General features: G+C 48.0%; 1 protein-coding gene across 5 annotated transcripts in view; it reads right to left on the bottom strand.

Annotated features, from left to right (window-relative positions):
• The window catches only part of BPTF (bromodomain PHD finger transcription factor), a 1,855,127-nt gene that overhangs the window by 112,612 nt on the left and 1,725,481 nt on the right, over positions 1 to 17,034 (bottom strand). For all 5 annotated transcript variants that reach the window (XR_013598794.1, XM_078654332.1, XM_078654328.1 and 2 more), the window contains one exon: positions 2,628 to 2,712. Coding sequence is in view for 4 of the 5 variants with exons in the window: in XM_078654332.1 (XP_078510458.1) it covers positions 2,628 to 2,712 (85 nt within the window). In the remaining variant the exon portion in view is untranslated. The remainder of the gene's footprint in view (positions 1 to 2,627; positions 2,713 to 17,034) is intronic.

Here is a 17,034-nt window from a genome sequence, read left to right as displayed (position 1 = left end):
TCAGCACCCACCTGTCTGATGTGACCCTGCGCCAGTGATGGTGGTGATGGCGGACCATGCCCCCCACTGGCGTCTCATGGGCCTGAAAGCACGCACTAGGAGGGTTTTGAGGCGGATGCTGTAGGGGCAGGGGTGGCCTCGCCGTTGTCCCACGGCGGTATCCACGTCCGCCACCGCGCTGGATGGTAGTCTGCGGCCCGTGGCTGGCAGGACGTGTGGGGGCGCCCGTTCCTTGGCCACGAAAGGGGCGAAAGGCAGCTGTTTGCTGGCGCAGGGCCGAGAGGCCCAAGGACTTGGCCGTAGCCCTGGAGTGCTTAAAGCGCTCAAGCGCATGGTCTGCCTGATCGCCAAAGAGGCGACGGCCATCAAACGGCATGTCCATAAGGGTGTGTTGGACATCAGCCGAAAAGTTGGCGGACCTCAACCAGGCATGGCGACAAATCGCCACAGTCGTTGCCATTGCTCTGCCCAGTGAGTCCGTGGTATCCAGCCCACACCGGATGGAATACCGTGCTGCATCTCGACCCTCCGCAAGGGCTTGGGCGAGTTTAGTCCGGGCCTCCTCCGGACATTGTGGCAGCACGTCCGCGACCGTGTCCCACAGAGAGTGGGTGTAACAGCCCAAGAGGCATGCGGTGTTGACTGACCGAAATCCCAAACTCAGGGAGGAGAATAACTTCTTCCCGTATTGCTCATACCTCTTGGATTCTCGATCGGGGGGAGCCGAAGGGAATGCGGTCTGGGAGTTAAGAGGCCTGGATGACCAGGCTCTCGGGGGTGGGGTGGGTGGACAGGAAGCAAGGGTCGCCCGGAGCTGGGCGGTGGCGCCTGGCCATGTTCCTATCTACAGGCAGACCTGTAGCGGGCTTGGACCAAGTGCCCAGAAGAACGTCTGACAAGGCCTCATTAAAAGGCAGCAGAGGCTTGGCGGAGCTTGTCTGCGGTTTAAGGACCTCGGTGAGGAGGTTAGTCCTCACGGCCGCGACGGGGAGCTCAAGGCCCAAGGCCTTGGCAGCCCGCGTCAGCACCACACTATAAGCAGTCCCCTCCTCCGTAGCCACGGTAGGAGGGGAGACAAAACCAGTGTCGGGCGAAGTGTCCAGACCACTGGCCTCCCCAAGCTCACCTGTCCAGTCCTGAAAAGACTGACACTCACGTGTCAGAGGGTCCTCGGACCCCTCCCAATCCCCCTCGTCACCCATCGCCTGGTACTCAGGCTCAAAGGACGGGGCCGGGACGTAGAAGTAAAATTCTCCCATCGATATCAAATGCGGTGCCGCTGCGGCACCGGACCCGAATCGAGGGTAGGACTGGGGACGGCGTCGTCCTGGGACGGCGCCGGGGGCGACACCCTAGGGGCCGGTGCCGGCGAGGTCGTGAGGTCGACCTGCGGCGACCCGGATCCGGAGGGACCCTGCGACGTCGAGACCGAAGTCGCCGACGGCGTCGGGGCCGAAGCACCCAACAGCGCCGGGGCCAAAGCACCCGGCCCGCTGGGGGACCCAGTCGGGGCGGCCCGAAGGCGCAGCGGAACCCAACGGAGGAGCGAGTGACCTCATGGCCATGAGGAAGGCCTAGATCTCCTCCGGCGTCGCGTGCTGCCCAGGGACCGGCGGGTAGTGAGCAGGCTGCGATGCCTGCGGCTCTGGCGGAGCCACGGGGGCGGTGTCGCCCAAACCCCCGGCCGCGTCGCGCGAGCGTCGGGTGGTCAGCAGAGCGATGTCGCCTCTTCGACTTCTTGTGCCTCTTACCTGAGGACTTCGAGCCCAAGACTGATGAAGCCTCCCAGAACTGTGGTGACTCCGGCCCTGCGACCGGTCCCTCGACACCTTCCAGACCGGGACCTCGAGCAGCGCGGGGCTGACTGTCGGAGCTCGAGTCGCTTGCGGGACCGCTCCAGTCTAGCTTTGGACGTCAGGGCCCTGCAGTCGGAGCAGGACTTGTCGTCGTGGTCTGGGCCCAGACAGTGAAGACACCGGCGATGGGGGTCGGTAACCAACATCAGTCGGTTGCAATCGATGCAGGGTTTGAACCCGGGCATCCCTACCGGCACCGTCAGAGTCGAGAGACTTCGAAAAGATGATCAATAAGGATCGAAAAAGTTAGTCAAAAATTGACTAGGGTACAACTTTTTCCAGATCGGCGCTTGCTGGCACGGAAAAAAGAAGAACTGACGTCAGCGAGTGAGGGCGGCGTCTAAGTACTCCGGCGACGTCATCCCGGCGCCGACGACGGACGCGGAGCCGCAGACAACGTCTACCGACACGCTACGCAAAAGTTTCCAGATCCAGTCTGACGCCTGGGAATATTCTAAGGTAAGGAATCTAATACTAATCTGTTTCTTTCAGATAGGGGGCTGTAGTCCAAAAGCCAAACAAAAACAAAAAAATAAAACAAAGCACAAACAGCTGAGAGCATTTAAGGTTTTACCCAAGTCAAGAGAATATCCTCAAGTGTTATGACTAAGAAATAACTCTTGCTGGAAAAAGGTACTGATCTAAAATGGCTTCAGTGAAGGACAAAAGTAATGTTGCAAAATAAAGTATACATTGTAATGATTTCTTAGCTTGTAAAAACATTTAAGAATGCATATACATACTGTTGACAAACTTGACCAGAATTCTTACCCATTGGTTCTTTAATAACACCATAATAATCTGGCGCATCAACCGGATCTACTGGTTCTAGGAAAGGCCATGCCATTTTATGGGCCTATTTGGGGGTGACAAAAGAGATGAGATTGGTTTCAATTCTCAACTTGTACTTAAGTGTTCATGAATATAATATAGAAGTTTCAATTTTGCTACAAAATTATTTGCCTACAGAGTCTTCAAATACCCTCTATACAAAGATTAAAAATGTACATACAAGGACTAGAGATACATTTTTTAAACCAGAGTAATAAAACAAATAGTAACTAAAATAGTTGCATTAAAAAAAGAAATACAAACTTTAAATGGGAACAGAACAGACAATGGCCAAGTTCTTAGTGCATGCTGCATATAGGGGCACTCCTATTAATCTTATATGCATTTTCAACAATCATCAGCTAAAACGTGGAAATCTGAACTTTAATAAAATGTCGTATCTCTAACCCAGTACTTGGTTAATAGGGCCTCATCAATAAAGCAGAAATCTCTTGCATCATGTGTGTGAAGTAAGGAGTGCTGAGGGGCGGGAACTTCCTTTGTTTGCTCTACTGCCCCTGCCCCTGTAGAGATGAATGTACTACTGCTGCTGGGATTGTGGCTCTGGAGGCGGTCTTTGTGTACAAGACTGGTGGATAAAACTTCAGTAGCCCTATATTGGTACAGACCAGAGAGGCCAGACCCAAAGCTCTTTTGCTAGCAATGCTGGCTATAAAATACTTCAGATTTGTACGCTTTTTCTTCAAAGACTTTTTGGTCAGCAGCTGAGCCTAGATGTTGATAGAAAACCCAGTAGTTCTCGTACGCATGTATTGGCATATTACAACGCCGGAGCCTAAATAACGATCAACTACATCAGTTACATCAAAGCCAATCTGCATAGATACTGCAACTATTGCCATCTTCGACTATGCATGGGTCCATCTATCCAGCAGGTAGAAGGCATTTGCGACAAGAGCACTGCACTCCCAGAGGTGAATGCATTCTTAGACGTCCTACCCTGTCTGGGACTGTAGGACAAATGTTTTGCTTACATTTTGTTGAGTAAGAGAGAATCACCAGAATCTCAAGTGTGTTGGGAGAGATGACAAAAACAGGCCCAATGGAGCAGTCTTACATTTCAAAGAAACCACACTGGCAAACACAAAGGCTGTTTCACGGAATGGCAAAGTTGGTACAGACACCTTTGAGCACCAAAATCTCAGAATTGATCAATGTTGGTCTACATACATTGGAATCTCAGAGTGTTTACAGCTCTTTAAATCACATTCAAATCGTGAGCATGATCTGCTATGATGGGGGGGGCTTCTTACTAAGGAAACTTTGTGTCAGGAGATGTAACTAAATCACGTGTGCACTGAAGGTCATGTAACTTGTATCAGTAAGATGATGGTGCAACCATCATCCTCTTGTCCATCCAGAGCAGAGCATTTGTTTCTGAACCAATTAGATCTTGTGCTCTTTGAAAAGTCTCATCTCTAGAGATCCTGGAGATTTCAGGAAATTCAGACTCCTTTAGATATTATGCAGTTCACTTTTTGGGCTAGAGACAAAACCAAATCGGTCATCAGCACTGGAATGACTTTACTGGCACCAAGAAGAGTGACTAGGTCGATGCAGAGACAGATGCCACTAAAATCATAGGTAAAGGTGACTCCTCTGACAAAAAATTGACATCTTGATGGGAAGCAGTGCCGAAATTATGGGAGCCAGTACTGTAAGAGTACAGGCTGGAGAAACTTATGTTACAGACATCTTTAAAGCTGTCTTAACCTTCCTTCTTGAGCAGTAGTGCTCGAGGAAACATTTTAGAGGAACTCCAACAGGTTTCAAGGGGGAAGAACCCACCGAAGAGACACATTATTATCAACTCTTAAATTCCTTAGAGTGTTTGGGAGGTGTGTGGGTTGGAAGTAAAAGTAACCCATTGTCCCTAAAAATCTGACAAAAAGGAGCCTCACAACAGGAATAGCTCCAGGGTCCACATCTAAAAAAAACACTGATAACATCAGAGCCTGTAGCTCCCTATACACACTTATCCAATCCAGTATTATGCCCGGAGAGGACTTTAAAGGAGGAGTCTGAGGGGATTAATATTTATTATAAGTGTTCTGTTTCTAACAATGGAGTGATGATTCACAGCAAATTCACAAGACTGCTACCATTAGCAGGCGGGGCTCAAATTCCACATGACAAAATGTGCAGTTTACAAACTTTTAGAACACAATTTTGTTGCGGCACAGAAATAGTCCTAAACCTAGAAGCTAATTCTTCATTCATTCAAATCCAACCAATTTCAATTCATTTGGTCCTGAATGTCGTTTAGGCAGCTATTAGCTGCTTCTTGTTCTAGACATTGTATGGTTTTTTTTCCTCACCTAAGTATATGGAAAAACCTGAGAAGCCTACTACTAAAAGCTCTGTGGATTTAAAAAGTTATCAAACTACCTACATTTTTCATCTGGGTTAGGTTCCCAAACGCACTAATGTAGGATCTGAATTCTAAAGCTTTCAGTAGAATGTCCTTACCAAGGTGGGCATCAGACTTACCACTATAGGATCTTTGGATTAAAAAAGCTATCACTAAACTTGCTTCACATCTCATTTTGGTTGATCTCACAGAGCTAGCACTGCAATTTTGGTGGATTCTAAAGTTATGATTAGATGTACCCCAACTGACCGCAACAGACATCACTCACCAACAGTCAAGGCCCCAACAATGGTAAGGAAATCAGGAACAAAATATCCCCAAAAATGAACGATCACAAAACTTAGACTCAGCCTCTATAGGAAGAGCTGCACCCATCAACTGAAAGTCCTTTCTACCCAAGTTCTACAGTGAGGTTCTATAACCATCTAGCACATGCATTAACATATCCTAGTCCTGCTTCCCCTTCCAGAAGTTCTACCCACAATGTTCTTGTCCCCAAACCTTCCTTCCTTCAGTCTTTCATGTATCCACGTCCAACAAAAGGCCTCACACCATCATGCCAACCTCAGTATTCCCCTAACTCCCTATCACTTCTATATCGACTCCTCTGCTTCCCTTTCCATCTTACTTCTTTACTCACTGAGAACCCCCTCTATATTTACACTTTCACCAGCTGTAACATCTATTGCACATCTTGTGACTAACAGACCACTAATGTGGCGACAACTCCACCCCTAGCACAATCTGTACCATATGGCAATCAAAACATACACCAATAACATTAAGCTACCTTTCTCATCTCAACATCCAACAGAATCAAACTACCCAATACTAACATTCACATCTACTCTCCCTCCTATCTGACCACATTCTTCAATAATGGGTAAGTAAGTTTCTCCTAGTCTCCAAAGACTACCCAAGCAACTACCATTCTGACTGCACCCATAACCTCATCAAATCGCTACACCTACTTTAGATGAGCTTGGAAAACTCTGCACCATATCTAAAGAGCTTGTCACATCACTAAACAAACACAGGAACAGCCTATGAGCAAAAGGCCATTAACATCTCCAAACAAGGACTACTTTCCTCAGAAAGCGCCCAGACCAAAAGATCCAACAACAAAGGCCCTCTGGCGGTGCAAACATTTATATCAGTTTAAGGAATCTTGAGAGAAAAATCCTCAGGAACCGTTGGAGAAACCATAGGAACCTCCACCTGAACAGCTACATGCCAGTCTCTAATAACGTAAGTATCACTCACTTCAACAAACCTGAAAGCAAGAGCGGTCAACTGATCTGTGGTGACACGAAACATCAAAACACTGTATCAAGGCATCAAGAGAATAAACTTCCAATCTTTTACCAGGACAAATCAACATGACAAATACACGCAAAGATCACACAATCTTCAGGGCGCCCCAATAAACACCAGCCATGCATCTTGATCGATGGTAGACGTTTATGAGCATTAAGAAAAAATGGCATGCATATATTACCTGTTAACGAATTCCAGCTCTGACCTGCTCTTGTCATGTTAGAGGATTTGTACAGTGCAGCTTATCACCTGTGAGGGTATCCAGACGCTAGGAGGGTCTTATCGAAGTCTGAGGACGATGGTGGGGCTAGTGAACTAGTCAAAGAGCCAAGTCTTAAGCTTCTTTCGGAATTCCCATGGGGCGAAGGGTCAAGACTGATTTGCATATGGCTGGGTCCAAGCTGGAATGGCATGGCGCGCAGAAAACAATGGATTTTACCCAGATCTATGACTGGGGGTGAATGTTTGATTTGGTCATCTTTTTGCGCAGTAATTTCTGCCCTAAGTGAGATGGGCATGCCCAGACGTGGGTCCCATGGTCGCTGCACCACCGGATTCCAGCTAGCCTGGCTGATGAGGGGTGATACCCTAAAACAGGTGCCAGGATGCTTGTTTCTCGTCCAGCTAGGACCTGGCATGGCAGTTCGGACTGTTCCCATGGGGAGTAGGGTCAAGACTAATATGCATATGGCCGAGTCCAAGCTGGAATGGCGGGGTTTGTAAAAAAAAACAATGGGTTTAACCAAGATATGTGACTGGGGGTGAATGTTTGATTTGTTCAGCATTCTGTCCATCATTTGTTTGCGCAGTAACTTTCGGTATTTCAGTAGTGACGTGGGGGTGGAGGTCGTTCCAGGATTACAGTAGGAGAAGGACGGGCGGGTGTGCGGGCGAGTGAGAGATAGGCAAAACAAGATGCCTGGAGGTTTGGTGGAAGGTGAGGCAGTGGTTGGTGGTGTCCACTAATATGCAGTGCCTTGAATGAGTGTGAGGCACTTGAACTGGCATAGTTTATGGACTGGGAACTAGTGCAGCTGCCTGAAGTGGAGGGTGATGTGGGTGCAATGAGGGAAGTCGAGGATCAATCTGGCGGCGTTCTGGATGGTCTGGAGACTTAGGGCACTTTGTTGGACGTCTGGCTTCAGACCCGTGAGTCTTAGCCAAGAGCTGCATCTTAGACAGATAGCAGTGCAATAACCATGATCAAAAAGGTCTGCTGAATCCGCTGCAGCAATTACTTGGTTTGACACTGGCATCCCTTATTGAACGACCTCCTGGAAGTCTTTCCTGTCTTCCCTTAGAAGTTTGTCTGCAAATTTTTGTAAAGCATCCCTTAGAGACATGTCGTCCCCTCTAAATGCAATGTGGCACTGGTGGTTTTTATGCTGGTTGCCACATACCTTTCTGCCCACTAAATCCATGCTTTCCCTTTCCTTGTAAGTAGGAACCAAGTGGAGGAAGGTGTAGCTGCTTATGATTTCACGCAGCTTAGATTAATATCAACCTGACATTTGAAAAGCAGGCCCAGGGTCTGGCGCTTTCTTTGCATTTCTTTTGAAGTTGTGATGGGGTCTACCTTACAGATATAGAGGCCGGACAAAAGTCGAGAGAAAGTCAGTCATAAAGTGACTGGAGGTACCGCTCTCTCTGGATCTGTGCTAGCTGGCGCTGAAAAAGAAAGAACTGTCGTCAGCGCACGAGGGCAGCGTGTATATATCTACCTTAAAGTCATCCCGGTGACCATGATAACAAACGAGGAGTCGACCGAAGCCACCTTCCGACGCGCAGGGGTTCTGCTGATGAAAAAACCTTCCGGATCCAGTCTGACGCCTGAGGTTAATTTTAAGGTAAGGAATCTATAACTAACTGTTTCTTTCAGCTAGGTAGGCAAAGTGATGGACTGGTCTACGTGGAATGGGGAAACTACCTTCGCCAAGATGGATGCTAGAGTCCTAAGGACCAGCTTGTCCGGGAAGAAAGACACATATGGAGGCTCAGAGGACATCCTTTGAATTCCTGCCGTTACAAGCCGCCTGCCGATTGGACCATCCCCACAGGGAGAAAGAGCGCGAGTAAGGTACTCTACTTAAAGAATAGAGCCCGTCCACGAGTGAACGCGCATTATCATTCTTAATTGGTCCCCGCAGCGAAAGGGTATCGGACGAGGAAACCCGCCTTTTATGCAGCGCTATCTTTAACAGTGGGAATCCCTAACGGTCCGTTTGAAGGAAACAAGATTCTTTTAAGTTGCCGCTCTGCGCTGGAGGCGTGAATCTCTTAAAGAAGGGAACGAACGAAGAAACCCGTCTTCTATGCAGCGCTATCTCCAACAGCGGGAACCCCTAACGGTCCGCGTGTAAGAAACAAGAGCCTTTCAAGTTGCCGCTCTATGCTGAAAGCTCGAATTTCCTGAAAGCGTGTCGAATCTGGGCTGAAAATTATCTAGCAACTGCGAGATGGATTTTTAATTGCACTTTCAATGCTTCTATTGCACTAATAAGCTTGGAGGGAACTCGTTTTTATGAAGACAACCACAGTGTGGTAGAAATACAGCCTGATTGAGATGGGAGCAGTGTACCCTTAAAACGAAGGTTACACATGCCGAATTTTAGAAAATGAAAATAACGGTGCCTCAATCAGTCTGGTTTTAAATGAAGGTTTTGGCTGGTAAATCTTGAAGAAAGATCGCAGTCAGACATATTGGCTGAACGTATAACTGTCCTGAGGAAGACACCACGACGTGTCGAAACGCGTTGACTCAAACTCAACAGCCACAATAACTGTAGAAAGGATATGTATCAGTGTCTTTCTAAATATGTTTTAAATTTATGTTTTCTTTAATTAGGAAACTCATCATTTTTGCATCAATAATCTATTATAAGTGTATATTTACATTGTATAAATTTATCTTTGTTTTTATTAAAAAATACTATTTTTGATATCATCATGTTTGTTTGTGTTATGGTTTAAGTTTCTAACTTTGGGAATTCTTCAGTCGAATACATAGCTGGTTTTTGATTAACTGATAGCCTGGGTGTTTACCTTCACATTGTGGCTCAGAGGACAGTGCCTGCAGTACACTGACTATCTGGACTGGTTGTAATTCCCACAAGAAAGGCGGTCTTCATGGTGAGAAGCCAAAGAGAGCAGGTGTGAAGCGCCTCAAAGAAGCACACATCAGAAAAGTAAGAACCAAATTAAGGTCACAATTAGACATTACAAATGGAGTTGGTGAAAAAGTGCTGGAGATCTTTAAGGAACCCATTTACAATAGGGGAGCTGAAGAAGGAAGGTTGATCTGGCAGCCACAGTGAAGTGAAAATGACAGATAAGTAACCCTTTAAGGTGCCCAATACAGAGCCCTCCTGTGCAAGGGAAAGGATGTTTGATACAAGGATAAACAAGACCTGAGAAAGGGGGGGCAGATCAATCTATATCCTAGCACACCATGCTACAAATGTTTCTAACGGCCGCGGAATACCATCTTGGTGGAGGGACGCCGGGCTGCCATGAGCACATTGCAGACTTCAGGCAGAAGGTTGAAAGCTGTCAGAGTTGCCGCTCAATTTTGACGCAGGAAGGTGGAACGTTGACAGCTTCCGATGGAGAAACGTCCCCTGCTGCTGCGAAAGAAGATCCTCATAAAGGGGCAGCCTGACCGGAGGACCGATGACCTCCCTCAACAGCTCGGGATATCAAACTCTCCGAGCCCAGTCCGACGCTACAAGGATGACTTGGGTTGGTCATTCCTGTTCTTCTTGAGAACTCTGGGGAGGAGTGGTATGGGCGGGAAGGCATACAGGGCGAATGAGCTCCGCTAGAGATGAAAAGCATCTCCAAGTGAGAGCCGCCTTGAAACTCCAGCGTGCAAAACCGCTGACATTTTGCATTCTCGGCAGTGGCGAAAATATCCAATCAAGGCTCTCTCAACTGCTGAAAAAGAACAAGCAACATCTCCAGATTGAGACGCCATTCGTGAACAGCTAGCATTGGTGGCTGAGTTCGTCCGCCCTGGAGTTCAGTGAGTCTACCAGGTGTTGAACCACCAGGGATATACCCTGATGTTCAAAACCATGTCCAGAGGCCTCTTGAGAAAGGGCACACAACGCCATCCAGCTCTGTTTGTTTCAGTACAACATGGAGGTAGTGTTGTCCGTGAACGCTTGTACCAGTTTTCCTTTGATGGAGGGTATAAAGACTCTCAATGCCAATCAGATTGCTCATTGCTCCAACAGGTTTATGTGGACTCTGATCTCCACTTATTCGCGATGGCCGCCCAATCCCAGGAATGACGCATCGTTCACTACTTTCAGATCTGGTTGGGGAAGGGAGAGGGTTCCGACGCTGATCCAATCGCGGTTCGTCAACCACCACTGCATACCTTTTGTATTGCCCTCTGAGATCTGGACCATGTCGGAGAGATTCCCCTGATGCTGCGCCCACTGGAGCTTCAGGTCTCACTGCAGAGCTTGCATACACCAATGGGCATGTGTCACAAGCAGGATGCAGGAGACCATGAGGACCAGCAGCCTCAGAGTCAGTCTCACCAAAACCCAGGAGAGAGGCTGAAACATCAGGATCATATCCTGAAAATCCTGGGGTTGCCGTTCGGGAGGTTAAGCCCGAAACTGTACTATGTGCAACGTCTGTGGGCAGGCAGGATGGGGATGTGGAAATAAGCATCCTGCAAGTCCAACGCGACCATCCAGTCTCCCTGATCGATAGCAGATAAGACCCGAGCATTAGCATTTAGAATTTCGACTTTTTAAGAAGGAACTGAGAGGGCATAAGTCTAGGATAGGACGAAGGTCTCCATCTTTTTTGGGCACCAGAAAGCACCAGGAATAGCAACCAAGACCTACTTCTAATGCTGGCAACCACTCTATGGCTCCCTTGGACAAGAGAGCACTACTTCCTAGTGTAGCAAGGATAGATGGTCTTCTGTTAGTCTGTTGTAAGTGGATTGCATGGAAGGAGGAGTCGCCACAAATGGGAGGGAATAGCCCATTTGAACAATCTGGAGAACTCAGCTGTCTGAAGTTATCGACCTCCGGTGGTGCAGGTGATGGCACATCCTGCCACTCAATGGTTGCTTGTGATGGTCGGAGGGCACACAGAAGAGGCTTGGAGGCTGTGGCTGTTTGGTGGTGGGAGGCATGGACTGGGCTGACCTATGGCTGCCTGACCCTCATGGTCAATGGGCATGGTGTCCTAGGCCACGTAGAGGCTGGGAAGCTTGTGGGCCATCGATGACTGCGTGGGTAAAGATGTGGCTGGTAGCAGGTACTGTGGCCACGAAAGGAGCGAACGAGGACTGAGGTTGATGGTGAGCCATGGAAAGGCCCAAGAACCTGGCCGTAGCTCTCTTGTCCTTGAAGCAATCCAGCTCTGAGTGTGCCTTGTCCCAGAAGAGACTGGAGCCATCAAAGAGCGTTTCCATAAGTGAAGCTTGGAAATCCCCTGAAAAGCCAGCTGTTCGCAGCCAGGCATGGCATCGTAAGGCCACCAACAAAACCGCTCTACCCAGCGTGCCCTTCGTGTCCAGCCTAATCTGATTGTGAACTTAGCTGCTGCGACTCTCTTATCAGCCACAGCCCAGCAGAGTATGTCCCGGGGCTCCACCAGAACCATGGGCAGCATCTGCGAACCAAATCCCAAAGGGAATGGGAATAATGCCCCAAAAGGCATGCAGTTTTCACAGAATGCAAAGCCAGGCTGGCGGAAGAAAACATTTACTTTCCCAAGGTATCCAGCCTCTTGGATTCCCTATCGGGCGGGGGTGGAGGGAATGCACCAGGATTTACATGGGAAGTGGAACCTTGGACCACGAAGCTCTCCGGGGAAGGGTGTGGGGTGAGTAAAGAGGGGTCTCCCCTGGGCAGGGCGATAGTGGCGGGCAAATTTCCTGTCCGTAGAAGCCCTTGTGCAGGACTTGCAACAGGCCCCCAGCAGGACGTCCGTAAGGGCTTCATTAAATGGGAGAAGTGGTTCTGAAAGGGTGACTCACGGTTGAATCACCTCAGTCAAGACGTTTAGTCTTGACAGCCATAGAGAGCAACTGAAGGTCAAGATCCTCAACCGCCCTCCTCAAGACCATAGCAAATGCGGCACCCTCCTCTGTAGCCATGGTAGGAGGAGAGACCAAGCCAGTACCTGAAGAGGTGTGCAGTCCAATGGCAGCCGCCAATTCCTTACACCTGTCCATGTTGTGGTCTAGGGGCTGATTTTCTTTGTGGTCTAGGGGCTGGTTTTCTTCGTGGTCTAGGGGCTAGTTTTCCTCAGGGTCTAGTGGCCCCTCCGAAGCTTCAACAAGTCCAAACACATATGAATAGGGCTCAGGCTCTGGCCGGGAGGGAATGGCTCCAGTCGGCACCCGAGTTGTCGTTGGACGATGCCCCTCCAGCTCTGCGTGGGAACCAGCGTTGGGGAAGGTCCAGGTTGTACAACCAGCGCCGGTCGGCATCAATCTGTGGATCCAAGGGACCCGACTGTCACCCCGGGCGTTCTCGGCAGTGGTGAACTAGTATAGGACCGCTCCTGAATCTGAGGGGTGTGGCCAAATATGAGGTGCATGCCCTAATCAAACTCTCAAAGTTTGGGCTGTGGTCGCTACGGCTCTGGGAAACTTAGTGAGGCGCAGAGACAGCCCAGACGCAGGCTCAACAGCAAAGCCAGGACTCGAGTGAAGACTCCCCCTCTACTTGTCGGATAACTTTGACAGACGGGTTCTACCTCCAAAATGGGGGCACATCTCCACCCTGGTGTTACACATCTGCCCTTAAAAGGCGGCTTCAACTTTGAAGCCTGCCTTTTGGGACTAATACCCAAGTGGCTTCCAGCAGGAGGGATGGTAACACCTCCCTGACCTGCAATCCCTCTTTGTTCTCCTTCATGAGAGTCAGTAGCATATCTTTCCAGGAGGGCAGAAAGTGGTCTTAGGCAGGAGGTTCCATGAGCGACCAGGAAGGCACAGGAGTTTTAAAGGCAACAAAGTGACAGCTTTGATAAAGAGGCACACTGCAACAAGTTACATTAATTTCGACTTGAGATACAAGTCAAGCTTAAAGTAACGAATTATTTGATACCTTGGAGTTCCTACTTTGGTCGCACTGTTCAGATGTTAGCACAGCTGAGGGGGTCAGAGTGTAACTCTGTCCTCGTCAATTGGGCGATCAAGTCTTTCCACAGGAAAAACTGCAGTGATTTACTGCCAGGGCATACTAAGTACATGTCAAACGTGGGTCATATGTTGCACCTTGCCTTTAGGGTCTGGTAGGCCTTCCAGAGGGGTGACCTACACATATGTCATGGGGTAGTGGTGGCTTTGCAATTGCTTTCAAAGTCGGTCTAGCAGTGCACAACTGCTCTCTCTACCTGTCTGCAGTTGTGGAGTGGAAGACTTGTTATGCTTGGGGATCCTCCAGGGTGGCACAATCAGTGGTGCAAGGTGCGGGGTAACCCTCAAACTCAAACGTCCTGGATACCAGGGTACCATTTACAAGGGACTTACGGATAAGTTAACCATTTCCAATGAGGGAACAGCCAATTCAACATACAGTTTAGGGTCAGGGCACTGACACAGAGGACTGGTTAGTAGTGCATGAAGTTGAAAAACCAGCAGCATTAGTCGAAAAACTTAGGGATGACCCTACAAAAAGGCATTTCCTTACAGAGGTCGTAGCAGGAGAAGGACCGGTGTCACTACTGGCCCGAGCATTGCAGCCGGATCAGAGTTTGTAGCGCAAAAGGACTCGACAGTCTGCTGCATCACCAGCCTAGAAGGCTTTATTTGGCAATTTTTCCAACCTCTAGAATAGACCCTAAATTTCCTGAATCGGGGAGGAAAAAATATTTCGCAGGGGTCAACAACCCTAAAGAACGATCTGTAACTATGCTGTCTTTAAAGTGTTTCAAAGCAGAATCTGTCTTCTCTCCGAAGAAGAGAGCCCCTGTAAGCAGCATGTCCATTAGTAAAACCTGCATGTTGCTGGAGAATTTGATGGGGCCTCATTCAGGCACAGCTACAAAAAACAACAGTAGTACTGACCATCCTAAAAATGTAGTCTGGGGTACCAATACTAGCACAGATAACATACTTTGCTGCGTCTTGCCTGTCATTTATTGTCTAAGCTATGGAATTCTCAGATCCTCCATGTCCCAAAGGGCATGTGTGTATCAGCCCAACAGACAGACTGTGTTTATGGACAGGACAAGCCGGCACAGGCAAACACATGCTTGCAAAAGGCATTAACCCGTTCGGATTTTCTATCACGAGGACTGGTTGGAAAGGAGTTTGGGTTTAGGTTACTGGTTGAGGCATGTATGACAAGACTCTCTGGAGTAGGGTGCTTATAGACACGTAGGGATCGTCAGCGCTGGTTTATGACACCTGTCCATCTACTGCCTAACAGGCAGATAAGAACATGGTATCGACCAGGTAGGCACCTGAGTATCTGTGAGGGAATCATTACATAGAAGGCTCATATGTTGCCGGCCCAAGCTGCAGAATTTTCATCAAAACAATTGTTTGGATGGCAGCAGTAATTCTAGTACCTCACCCACTTAATGAACCACGACTTTAAAAGACACACTGTCTTCCATTGGTGGCCCAGAAGGAGAGATACCAAGCCCACTGGATTTTTGTAAATCAAGGTACAAGTCATCATCTGTGTAATGAGGGGAAAGCAAGCTATCTTCCTCACCATCATCAATAATATCATGGGGTGTTCCGCCATCAGGACCGAATCACAGTCAGGACAAAAAGATAATGGAACCTCAGCTTACAGCTGCAATGCGACAGAGGCAAAGAGTTTCTCAAGAAGGATTTGGTTTGAGATCTGATATTGGTGTGGAGTCGTTGAAAAACTGAAAATTGGGAGTGAAGATCTGGATCCACCGGAAGGCGCATTAAGAAAGGAATGTACAGGGGTGGCACATAAGTGCAGCTCTGCAGTGTCACTTTCAGAGAGTTAAGCCAGCATGAAGCTGCACAATGCCACTTAGCGGTGTACAGGAGAACTACTAAAAAAACTCTCCTGATTCAGACTGGCACCTGGGAGGATATTCTATTGTGAAGAATTTGCAGTCAGAAGATCTTCTTGCCCAGAGTGCCTTAGAGCTTAGATGCCCTGTCAGGAGGAATCGCTGGGAACGCTTTGTTTATTCATGGTAGCAGGCGAGGTCTGCGCTACCATGTTATCTGGTTTCCAGTGAAAAAAACTGAAATGAAGTATTCATGGCCTATATTTTTATACAATAGATCCCCCTACTGTGGGTACTGATTGAGGCTACCAAGCCTCCTTCAGCTGATCCACTTGTGTTTCATTAAATGAAAGCAATGCCTCAAACAAATGCTCATGCTCCAAAATCTCCACGAATAGAAACATTTTTCGCTGCTCTCTGTGACGTGAGACATCTAGTGTTTCTGTAGCATTTTGTATCACTGCAGAATATAGAGCCTTTTCCAAAATCAAAGGAACATCAGCAGGCATAAACTCAGCCTTTGGTGAGGTGTCCATCCCAGAGGTATTCTGTACAATCATCAAAACTGAAAAATGTGTGTGTAATCCGTAGGAAGCATGCTGTTAGCCTCAGCGCCCCAACTACCCTTATCCTGAGAGGGTGTATTAAGAAAAAACAAGTGGTTTAAATCAGAACTAAGTCTTCCCTCCTATTAAAAGAATTCTCCCTGGACTTTGGGATGTCTGAGGATTCCAATTTCCTTAAGTAGAAAACAGTCTTCTGACTAGCATTCTTCAAACTAGGCTTAGTTGATCTGGACAGAATCAATACAACTCTAAGACCGGTGCGGCGGACACAGAGATAGACTTCAGCCTCTGATTAGGAGAGGCGCCAGGCTCCGATGACCTGTCTGGAGGCAGAGTCAAAACCATCTTCCAGCACGGTTCAAGTAGGGGACAAACTGGACCAGAGGCATCAAACTGTGGGCTGGCAGCAATGGATCAACCTCAGAGGCTCTTGAAGGCATACTACTAAGCGGATAGCTGAATATAGCCTTCCTGAAATCCTTCAGCTGTTAGCTGAAGGCTCCCTTAGGAGGAAAATGTACCTGCTACACAAGTTGCAAAGTAGGGATAGTCTCTGAACAGGAAGATGACAGCTCTTTGGCCTTCTTACACCTCCTGTGCTTGAAAGAAGAAGCCTCCCCCTGGGGAAAGGATCCTATAACCTGAGCTAGTGCTTCCTGACCCCATGACCTAGAGGGAGATCTTGACTAACTCATATAAAGTACTAATGAGCTTTGCCTTAGTCTCTCTCCTACAACCTTGAACTTAATCAAGGCACATCAATAACAAGTCATTGAGTACACTGTGTATCAGTAAGACATCTGGCATCATCACGAAAATCAAGACCTGAAGCCGGATGACTTTGGAGGCGACATGATACCTCAAAAACGTTTATGCAAACCAATATAACAAAAGTAGTCATTGTTTGGCTCACTGCTGAATGCGCCTTACAGAAAGTGTGAAGCATCAGATCATAAAAATACAATTATTCAAAATAATAAGTGTAGTTACTGTTACAATACTCTGACAGTCTATAAACTGTTGGCTTCTGCAGCTTTCTCCAGTGTTGCTGTTCTCACACTGGCTCTGGAGTAACTCAAATTTCTGCACA

Source organism: Lissotriton helveticus, chromosome 7 (genome assembly GCF_964261635.1).
Source record: "Lissotriton helveticus chromosome 7, aLisHel1.1, whole genome shotgun sequence".
In the NCBI taxonomy this organism is placed as follows: domain Eukaryota; kingdom Metazoa; phylum Chordata; class Amphibia; order Caudata; family Salamandridae; genus Lissotriton; species Lissotriton helveticus.
This window is presented reverse-complemented; position numbering and strand designations above follow the sequence as displayed.